Source organism: Poecilia latipinna, unplaced genomic scaffold (assembly GCF_001443285.1).
Source record: "Poecilia latipinna isolate Pla-1442-1.1 unplaced genomic scaffold, P_latipinna-1.0 Scaffold596, whole genome shotgun sequence".
Lineage (NCBI taxonomy): Eukaryota > Metazoa > Chordata > Actinopteri > Cyprinodontiformes > Poeciliidae > Poecilia > Poecilia latipinna.
Window position 1 is genome coordinate 119,519 of NW_015113212.1, and position 11,421 is coordinate 130,939.

The 11,421-nt window shown below is 39.1% G+C and overlaps 1 protein-coding gene across 1 annotated transcript in view; it reads left to right on the forward strand.

Moving 5' to 3' along the window:
* itga9 (integrin, alpha 9) overlaps window positions 1–11,421 on the forward strand; it is an 86,202-nt gene that overhangs the window by 64,168 nt on the left and 10,613 nt on the right. The window contains exons 19-27 of the mRNA XM_015042581.1: window positions 228–314; window positions 413–492; window positions 1,314–1,397; window positions 2,049–2,157; window positions 2,244–2,351; window positions 3,965–4,090; window positions 4,200–4,319; window positions 4,402–4,497; window positions 9,782–9,901. Of these exons, the coding sequence (XP_014898067.1) occupies window positions 228–314; window positions 413–492; window positions 1,314–1,397; window positions 2,049–2,157; window positions 2,244–2,351; window positions 3,965–4,090; window positions 4,200–4,319; window positions 4,402–4,497; window positions 9,782–9,901 (930 nt within the window). The remainder of the gene's footprint in view (window positions 1–227; window positions 315–412; window positions 493–1,313; window positions 1,398–2,048; window positions 2,158–2,243; window positions 2,352–3,964; window positions 4,091–4,199; window positions 4,320–4,401; window positions 4,498–9,781; window positions 9,902–11,421) is intronic.

Consider the following 11,421-nt stretch of genomic DNA (forward strand, 5'->3'; position numbering starts at 1 on the left):
GTGCTCCCTTCTTGCGATTTTTTTTTTTTTTTTTGCCCGCCAAAAAAGCCCCCCCCCCCCCCCCCCCCCCCGAACTTATCGGAGCTGATTTCTTTGTGCTTGTCTACGTCTTGTCTGCTGGTTCTTCCTCTTGCTGTCATCCGTCTCCATGCCTGTCACCCAGCCTGTCTCCACTTTGTCTGTTCTCATCGCCTCCTCTTACTCTCTGTCTATCTTTCTTTTTGCAGGAAGAAAAGGGTATTTCCTGTGGACTCGTCGATTTGGACTTCCTCAAATGCAGTGTGGGATTTCCCTTCATGAGAGCTCAAACAAAGGTAGTTAGGTCTAGCATGCATCTTCTAGCTCTCGTTGAGTGTGTGTGACTTGCTTTATTGAAACCGGCTCATTGTTGTTCTGGTTTTGCTCTCTGCAGTACCATTTTGCTGTCATCTTTGACACAACTCAGGTTTCTGGGGAAAACGACACATTGCAGTTCTTGGTTCAAGCAAAAAGGTATGGCTGTTACAAAGAAGTTACCTTTTTTGAAATGTGTTAATTAAAATACAGGGTGAATATTTTTACACCTTATGCTTTTTAACCTTAAATTATATTACAATCACAAATACATTTAATTTGGGATTTAATGAGATAGTCCAACTGATTCATAGTTCCAAAGCTGAAGAAAAATAAAACAAACATTAGACAAGTGTGCCGTGCAAATGTGTTCTGCCAACTTTTGCTTAGTCTAGTTTGTAGTTTGCCACAAGTAAGTTAAGGTGACACAGCAAACATGGCTTTTATTCAGCAGGGATAGAGAAGCCAGTCAGAGTTGATGATGAAATGGACGGAATAAACACAAAGCGATACTTGAAGAAAATTTGTTTGAGGTCTGCGAGAGACTTGAGACTGGAGCGGAGGTTTACTTTCTGGCAGGACAACCTTCAGCATCCAGCCAGAGTTTAGTTTAGATTAAAGTTTATTTATTCTAGCATGGCCCAGTCAAAAGTCCAGACATAATTCCAACTGAGAACCTGTAGACTGACTTACAAATTTATGTCCACTAAAGCTGTTCGTCCAGTCTAGCTGAGGAAAGAAGAATGGGCACAAAATACAGTCCCTGGATGCGCAAATCTGGCAGAACAATATGTGCATACCACACTTTGTACACAACTGGAACATTTTTCCTCCCCTTCACAATTATGCTCCACTTTTCATTGGTCCGTCACAAAAAAATCCCAATAAAATACATGGAAGTTCTGGTTTTAACGTGAGAAACTATGAAAAATGTTAACATGACAAATAGACTGCAACCTTATTGCTCTTTGTGTTTTTAGCGCCAACCCGGAGCACAAACTTTCCGACAACAGTTTAGACCTGTCCATCTCTCTGATCCACGAGACGGACACCACGATTACTGGGTAAGAACTAACCGGATCAGCCACGATGCTACAGTTCCTGCTTTACAAGCCCGAAGCTGTCTAACAGACATCTGAGTCACACACGGTCTGGATTTCCATCTGTTCAGGAAGAGAGGGAGTGTTTTTCCTCCCTGTGGAGGATATCAGCTCTGAAACCCTTATCTTTGATTACTTTATCATAGCTCTGCTTCACAGAGGAAGAAGAAAGATGTAAAACAGCCCATATTTGCCAGAACTCTTGACATGTGATAAGGCAGCTGTGGTTGATGTTGAAGGAGGCTTCAGACTAAATCTGGAAACATTTTTCAGTTGCTAAAGAAAACCCCCTCTGAACATTTCTGAACCAAACTGTCTGGAACCGTCCAGAGTTTCATTTTAAGGACTTTACAAGTTGGAGAAAAAAAGAAAAAAGTCAGGAAATTTTATTTTTATTTTAGACTTATTAGCTCTACGTCTGTTTAGAAGTTGTTTTTAACTCCATCCATCCATCCCTCCATCCATCATTTCTCTCTTTATGTTCATACGTCTGTTACATTTTGAAGTTTGACCACAAATATCTCCTAAAAATGTACAGTTCATTTGCTTTGGGGAAATGTCTGTGAATCCTGGTTGGAGTAAATGTTTACCTGCGTTAATGAACCAATCTTGCAGTGTGGTGACACCAGGCTCCTTCTCGTATGGAAACTCCATCGATGCCTCTCATTTCATCCAGTTGGAAGACATGAAATGCAACTTTCAGCCTCTCAATCTGACTTTCCAGGTACTTCGTGTTTCTATTTTTTACATCTTTCCCTACATTATATCTATTTAATTTTCTCTTCTCTTGTTTCTTCTTGATGGTTCCAGGCCATAAACAAGGGGCCCAGCAGGCTGCCCGGCTCCACTGTGGACATCAGGATACCCAACCGACTTGCTGGCAACGGACCCGACATGTTCCATGTGGTGGAAACCCAAGTGGGTACCAACAGCTGTCCGTCCACACCATTTATCTACCAGGAGTCATCATTCACTGTTTAGTTTACCAGGAGAAAACAACAAGTTTTCTTTTTTACTCACCCATATCTTTTGACCACGCATGATGGGATCAGGAGCCCGAAGCCAAAATGTTGGCGTTGCCACTGAGACTACCGTCCCATTTTGTTTCACAATATTTCTCATTTAGATAAAGAAACACAATCCTCCCGGCGCGTTTAGGTGTTTTTATAACCTTTACACAGCTTCTTTTCTCTATAGCTAGATCATGGAGGAGCTCAAGCTGTTAATTGTACTTGCTGTGAATGGGCAGACAGTGGTGGTATATCCCACCTTCTCCAGTCCATCTGGAATCACTTTCATGGGATCAGGCAGCTTGAAAGGATCAGGAACCTACAGAGCGGGCTACTGAGTCGTACCACCCCAAGCCTGGAACCACATATCATAAGCTGTAACATATTCCAGCTCCCAACTCACTGGGCAGTCACACCTTTGTGTTTTATAGCCAGGTATCTTTCCATTTAATACATCATTAAAGACAGTGTTTACATTTCTGGCTTTTTACCCCACATGTTCCTGTTTTTAGGCCCCCAAATCCCCAAATGTCTAATAAAGAAATCCCTAAAGTTAGTGCAGCCACAAAAAGAGAGCATGAATCTTCACTTTAGCCAATTGCTGGCAGACATACAGTCATGTTGGGAAGCAGCAGGGTGGACAATAAGGACGAACTGAGGAGAGGCTTCAGATCTGTCAGAGGAGAGGGGCAACGGGGCAGTAAAACGTACAGCTCCTAAATCACTCCACATGGGAAATCTGTGGGAGGGGTGCCAGCTTGTTGCAGGGGAGAACTTCCTGTGAGCCCTGGAGACTCATAATAACAGTAGGAATGGGCCCTTTGTGGTGTCAGAGGCACTGTGTTGACATTCTGGGGTTAAACTCTTATCTAAAACTTTAAACATTTCAAACCTGCTTTCCACCTGGATCATAGATGCTTATTTGAGATATAAAGCATGCCCTATTTTGTCCTCCACAGCCCAGAAGGCGTTTGAAGTCACAACAAACAAACAAAAAAACAATTCAAAAGCGGGATTGTGCAGCTTTTTTTTTTCCTTGCAGATTTAGTTACATCCTTCAACTAGTGCCCATTTCTTAGAGAGCAAAGTAAACCCCACCTCCTGATCTTTAACTCACAGTTTTAACATCTTTGCACACAGCATGTACTCTATCTTTTCTTGTTTTGAGTTTTTAGAGTTTCACAGTTAGGTGAAAAAATGAGGACAGCTGAAACTCCCAGCTAAACTCAACCTTTTACTTAAACAAACCCCAAAGGGCAATTCTGACCCGACACAACAAGTCAAGTTACCAAACAAACACCAACATAAACCAAAAACATCTGGAAAAGATGGACCCAAAGACGAGACTACCAATAGACACGAAACCGAGGAGACGGAAGAAGCTATTGCTAGCGATCAGCATGCTAAGGCTGACATACTGACTGTAATTCATTCGCTGAAAATTCATTTTTTTAAACAGCTCCAAGAAGTTATAGTATCAAATAATTATAATTTAATTCTTGTGTTATGTAATATGTTTAGGTGTCAGACGGTCGAGGGAACTGCACCCCTCACAGGAACCTGATGTCCTGCACCATCCCCCAGGACAAAGAAAACATCTTCCACTCCATATTCTCCTTCTTCACCAAATCTGGGCGCAAAGTCTTGGTAAATAGGCAACTCAAATTTTTATTTGTATTTATCACACACTTCTCTCACTGCTTATTGTATCCACTTATGTTTTTTTTTTTGTTTGTTTGTTTGTTTTTTTCCCCAGGATTGTGATCGGCCTGGAAGAGCATGTATGGTAATCTCCTGCAGTTTGGGCCCACAGTTAAAAGACGAAGCTTTGAACATAGACTTGAAACTTTTGCTGAACACGGAAATTTTAAAAATAGTAAGATGTGCTTTAATAAGTCAGTACATTTGGCCGAATGTTATTTAAATTAGAAGCATAATGGTGACTTTTATGCCTACAGGATAGTTCCTCTGTGATCCAGTTTGTGACAAGAGGCAGCGTCCAAGTTAATCACAGGGCAATAGAGGTGCCAAACGGGCTGCCAGAAGACATTTCAGTAAGTATTGTGTTCTGCTCACAATATTGCTATATAAGTTCAGTCCATTTACCATTTATTAGAGTCATCGGTAAATGAGAGTTGATCAGTGATTCTCAAACTTTTTGGAACAAATACTCCATCTCACTTACTAAATCCTACAGTTTCCAGGTACGACCATATTGACAAGCATTTTAAAAGTAATACATTAGGACCGGATTTATTTTTTATTCATTGTGTTTTTGCACATAGACAATAGATGTCTGTATCCTTCCGCACAACATGTAGTTTGTTATATTTTTGCTTAAACATTTTAGATCTAAGTTGTAAAAATAAACGAAAAGGTCCCCTGTAGTCTTCAATTTGAGTGGAAAAATTAGAAATTTCTAACAAATCCCAACATGGCTCATGTGTTCAAAACATAGCATTTGCATTAATAAATACTTATTTGCACTTCTAGATGTTTAAATATTCTTAGATCTCTCATACATGTTGGTGTAAAATTAATTTGTTAGATACCTATAGCTGGTGCACGGATCAGTTGGGTTTGATTTTATTCGCATGTTCTGCCTTCATAACCAGCCAGCAGAAATTGTTCTCGGTTCCCTGACACCCCCTTCAGCTTAAGCTTGGAGTGTTTCTCCTTGCACATCTTTTTAGATTAGTTTTTGTTTGGCTGAGTACGACCAAAGGCAATCCAAGGTCCATTTAATTGTATCCACAGTTTGAGTTACGTTGCGATGAAAACAGTAATCGTCCTTTGATGCGAGTTTGAAAGAGTTGGCCTTTCAAACCTTGTTTGTTCTGGCTGAGAATAGAAGCCAACTACCAAAATTAAAATCAGTAATGATGAGTAGCTGTGCTTTATTACCATAATATATACGGTTAATCAGGTTGTGATTAGGCATTCTTTAAACCACAAAAGAGCTCGAATGTGGATCAGATTAATAAAGAAAAAGAGAACAAGAACCAGATGCTGTACTGCGCTTCGACTTGAATCGACTCCTTCGAGGGTCTTCAGCTGCACACGGGGGCGCCTCCCTCCCCCGTTGCTGTTTGCTGAGTGATTAAATGGCTCAGCAGATTCAATTTGACAATTGCGCCGAGGACCGAGGCGGCTCGCATGGGGATCTCTTGAGAGATTGGTGTGCTGACTGGGTTGCCACTAGGTTGACCCCGAGCAATGATGGTGCTAGGAAAATTCAGACCCGGTATTAATATGTCCATACCACACAGCTCTTTCAGCACTTAGAGTGTGCACTCTGTCCCCTGACCATTGCTCTCATGGCCTTTGGTAAACACTCTTGGTCTCTCCCGAGGGATCACAGCGAGCCTGAGTACACAGTGGTCTCTGATCCCAGGATGTTCTGAAATCCCTTGTTTTTATCAGCCATGAGATGCTAGCAAACCCTCATACCGTTAGTCTGGCGAATAGTGATTTGCTTTCTTATGCATTCCTTCAGTTTTTGATTTTCTGCTATGCTTGTATGTTTCACCTTCAACACAGAATAAACACTAAAAGCGTGTTTTGAAATGATTTAATTTATTAAAGGTGACCTATTATGCATCCTTCAACAGGCTAAGATAGGTCTATGTTCTATACAAAACATGTCCTTTACATTTTTTACATAAAATCATTCTTAGGTAATGATATTAGCTGGTTCTGCCTGTTTTGAGGTCCTCTCAGAATGAACTACTTTAAGGCCCCTTGTCACTTAAAATACAAATAAGCTGCTGCTGGCCACACACCCCAACTCAATGTTTACACTTGCATATGAAAATGGCTGCAAACAGATGTGCAATTATACAACCGTACATCTTTGAAAAGCAGAAGTATTACCACCTGCACAACCATTAATCAATCAATCAATCAATCAAATTTTATTTGTATAGCACATTTCTGCAGCAAGGCATTTCAAAGTGCTTCACATAATTAAAATAAAAACAGCATGTGAGAAAGAGAAAGAGATTTAAAAAACATAAAAAGATAAAAACATTAAAATCACCAAAACAGTGAGAAAGAGACATTTTGAAAAAGATTAAAAAAGATAAAAGCATTAAAACCCGCACCCCTTTGAGGACTTCAGTTAAATGTTGTTTAACTGGGACTCAAACCTTCTGGGACTTTAGTCAAAAACACCATTTGACAAGGACTCCAACCTCTAGGTTTTTAGTTGAAACGCCGTCAACTGGGACTCTAAACCCCATAGGACTTTAGTTAAACGCCTTTTAACTGGGACATTTTCCAGGGGGCTTTACATCATTAAAACGTAAACAGTGAATACAGCAAGTGGTTTATGGATGGTAAGTCAACAAGAAAAGACTTGTACTTATTCAGCAGCCATTGTACCAATGTCCTGGAGTTCCCCTTGGGTTGCTAGGTGGCTGGCTGACACAACAAAACATTAACCTGTTGCCAAAAAAACATCTGGGTGGTTTGTTTAAGCACTTGGGCTGTTCTTAAAAGCAGCAAAGACCAAAATGGAAGAACACAAACGTGAATTTTGCATAAGGTCCCTTTTAAGGGCTAAATTCAATGCACTGTTCATATTTAGGAATACAGAAGTGAGTTCGGCTGTTGAACTGGGATGTTTAGAGTTGAGACCAATGGCCAGTAGACCAGTTTAATCTCTTCTGTTCACATAAATATCTTGGTATGCGTAACAACAGTTCAATTCCAGGAATCTGGATTCAGTGATTGGAGTGTTAGCGTGGGAAAATATTTAGAAGAAATATTCATCATCACTTTTGCATTTGGTTTTGTCTTGACACACACTTGGCGTCTCTGGCTACTTTTCAGTTCACAGGGAGACTCGTGTTCATCTGTCTCTGAAGTAGCTCTGCTGCCTCTTTTGTCTAAAGCACATCATGCAGGGCTGTGATGTTTTAGAGAGAGCATTGTTTGGATTTGTTTAAGATATTTTGAAAATATATCCATCTTGGCGGCTTTTCACTACAGGCTTCAATGCCGTGTTAAGCAGCCTTCGCTTTTGTTAATTAATTCACTACAAATTCAACTTTTCTCTTAATAAATCAAGTCATTGGATAGAAACTGATTTCATGTCAAGTGGGTTTGAACATGGTCACTGAAACACATAAATCAGAGAAATGTGATATTTGAATTACAGATTGTAAAAGTATTAAAGCAAGAGCTTAAGAAATTATTAAAACCATTTAAATAGTTTCCATGATTGTAGCCACATTTATTATACAGCTAATCTTCCCTCCACTGTTTTTATGTCTCACTTAAATCAGAGAGCACTTTTTTTAGGTAGACCAACTCCGCTGTCAGTGATTTATTATCCAGCAGACAGCGTTCACTGGAGTCATGGGAAACTTGTTCAGATTGCTCCCATTTATGACACAGCTTAGATATCTTTAATAGCTGCCATATTTTAAAAAAATTAATGATTCTAAACCCAAAGAGCCCCCTTACCATCACGTCAAATCAAAAAAGGGAGAGGGTGATGTAATGTTATTAATTGTTCTAACCTAAATGCCTGCTTTCTTCAAGAAATCAAACCTAGTTTTGGAGCTGTTGTCTAAAACACGCTTTATACAGGCCTGTACGTTAGAAAATGAAATGCATTTTGACACACATTAGATTGGGTCTTCTCACATCAATAAACACAAACGGGTTTTATGTGTTTCTGAGTACACTTTAGGACAGAAGATAATTTTACCACGACATCATCAAAGTTTATGATTGTCTCACAAGTGACTAAATCGCTATTAGCTGAATTAATTAGAAAGTAGTTCACACTACCGTTGAAGTCACTTTGGCAAGTTGAGCTGATTCTCTGGATTCATAAATCCAGATTAAATAGAGCATAGATGAGGTCATGCTCATGTTTTTTTTTTTTTTCCTTTTGTTCTTAAAGCAAAATCTCTGGCTCAATGCTTTGTTTCATGCAACCACATGCTGTGAAGTGGTTCAATGTTTCACATGGGACATTTACACTTTACTCTGGTAACAGAAAATGCTTTTCTGTTTTACAATGAGTACGTTAGCAGGAGATGGGATACAGAAAATGAAAAAACACTGAGATGTCAAACAAAAGGGAAGCAGACCTGCTCAAAAGTAACCTGGATTCGCTTAGCAAATTAGTACAATGTCGATAATAGCTTCTATTATCTTCTATAATAGAATCGATAACAGATTCTTCAAACAGCGTTGTTCATGGCTGCAAGCAGTCTTTACTTGTAGAGCCACAAGCAGATGCAGCATGCTGAATAACCACGTTAAATAGAGTATAGAAATTAATTAGAAAGATGTGAAGTGAAGCAGCTCTGGGTATGCAGCATATGTAATAATAATGGTTGGAAAGGTCTGCTGGTTTATATCTCATTATTCAATTAATGATGGTGTTATTTGATACTGAATTACTAAAAACATTTTAGAGGTGCAGCCATTATGTTATTATGTCATTGTTGTAACATATATATTTTGCATCTCATGCCAAGAAACATTTGGCATGGAAAACAATAGATGAATTTTACACAAATGATTTGGGGTTATATTGTACAGAAAAAAATCTGTCAACAGGTGTATTTGCAAATACTGAACAAATATTAAAATATGGTATATTTGTGCAGTTTCTATTTATATTTTAGAGTTTTTCTATTTTGTTGTGGGCTTGGTGAACATACCCTAATAGTGAAAACTGAGAATCCTAAGAAGAAAATCCCCTAACAGGCCAAACACTATTTAATATTTTTATTTATTTACTTATTGCAGAAAAATATTTCACGTAAAGTCCTCGTGGAGTGTTAACCAAGTGCTAACATCAACTATTACTACAAACTAGCATCTGAGATAGATTTACTAAAACTACCACCATCTCAGTTTAGTTAGAATGATAATTCTGCAAAGTAGCACAAAAATGGGTTAAGGAGAGACGTAACTTTAAAAAAAAAATGAGAAAAGATTAAAATAAGGACAATTTTTAGTAACTCAGCACATTATCCTGCCAGTTGTTTCCAACTGGTGCTGCAAACAGCTGGTGTAGCATGAAATCCAAAGGCCTCCTAGTCTCTACTCTCACCAAAAAGTATAGCCTGGAAATTAGTGATTATTAATTAAGTTACACGAATTTTCAAGTTATACTGATTTAGATTGTTATACATCTGCTCTCCGGTCCCAGAGTTACTTGTAGCTCCTCCTGAATTAAGTCGACGTTCTGGACCAGAGCTCTTTTTTAAAAAAAACAATGTTACTTCATCATCAGCGCGTGACTTCATGTGCATTCTTTCGTGCATGTGTTTTGTATTTGAGTGTGACTCCCTAAATTTTGCTGCGTTTCAGCTGGTGTTCGAGGCTCTCCACAGTCAGGAGCCGAGGGGTTACGTCGTCGGCTGGATCATCGCCATCAGCCTCCTGGTGGGAATCCTCATCTTTCTGCTGCTGGCTGTGCTACTCTGGAAGGTAATCACACACAGAAACAGATTTAGATATTTAGATATTTTTCAACATGCAGTGTGCAAAAACTAGTAAATAGTGTGTGTGACAGTCAGAAGCAACGTGTTGTACACTGGGTCAGTTGACGAGAGGCAGCTGGAGGTCGGGGAAAGGAGGTGGGGGTCAAAGCTTTCTTTAGGGCTTTGACAACCATGAAAAGGACAAATCACGGACTGGGCAGTAATTCACACCATGCCGCCTGCATGAAAAAACGAATTTAAAAAGGAAATGGCAATTACACTGATACCCAAAGACGCTGTTAGCACAAAACTCCTTTTCTTTTTCACTGTTTCATCTTCCGTTGGGAATACCACAACGAAACTTTGGAATGTCGGTCCAGGGACACATTATCCGACCTATTCCCAAAGTGCTCAGATCTTGCCAAAGCAAACCCTGCTTACAAGTCCGGCGCATGTCCTGTATTGCTTTTATCAGGAAATGCCTGAGAGGAGCGCAGCTCTGTATCAATACATGTTAGTCACCAAATGGAGATAAATGGATGGATGCAGAATTTTGTGTCACTTTCTGCTTGACCTAGTAATGTTGAATAAAAGCTGTTGTGCAGTATAGCTTCCCTAAATAAACAGTACATGTCTAGAAGAGAAATATTTGCTTTGCAGCTGTACATCCCATGGTTTTTATTTAATTCCAATTTATGGATTTTTGTGGATAGCATGGCCGACTCTGGAGTGCAAACTGATTTCCTGTCCCCAAGATATCTGTCTTCCATCTGTTTCTCAGTGGGAGTAGTCTCAGCTTTTGGATGTTTCACTCAAAGATATAATCGATCACCATTCACTTGGGGTCTTACAAGTTTTGCAGTCTAACTTGGTGTTATTTTTGGAATAATGCAGCTGAAATAAGAGGCCGCTTATCTACAGATAAGCGTTCGCTGGTGGTGTTTTTAACGAAACTCAGCTGCTCTGAGTCAGCTGGAGAAGTATTTATACTTTCAGTTTTTTATGTTAAATGTTGGTGAAAAAAACTGCAGATTTTCATAAACAGCAACATGTATGGAGGTTTTCTTCAGAGTTTGTGGGAAGAGCTAAAAGCAGGGCAATCATGGAAGAAAAACTGAGGTCGAGTTTCAATTTCCAGTTGGTTGAAGACCCGAAACTTTCTTGTATAAACTAAATATTTCCTCAACTATAGATTTGATTTGCAGCAAAGTGATAGAAACACAAAAATACACTGCAATAACAAAATCTAAGTATTTTTGTTTAGTTTCTACTGCAAATATCTTAGTTGAAATAAGACAAAACTAAATTACAAGCAACTTTTCAGCAACAGATAAAAGCTTGTTTTGGTCAATAATTCATGAATATTGATTTTTCTTTTAAGTACTAGTTCCACTGTACTTAACAATTAACCAAGACAACAAGACATTCATTTCATATTATAAGTGAAAAAAAAAAACTGCTTGGACCTAGTACTTAAAAAAAGACAACAATATTCAGGAATGATTGACAGAAACAAGCTCCTATATT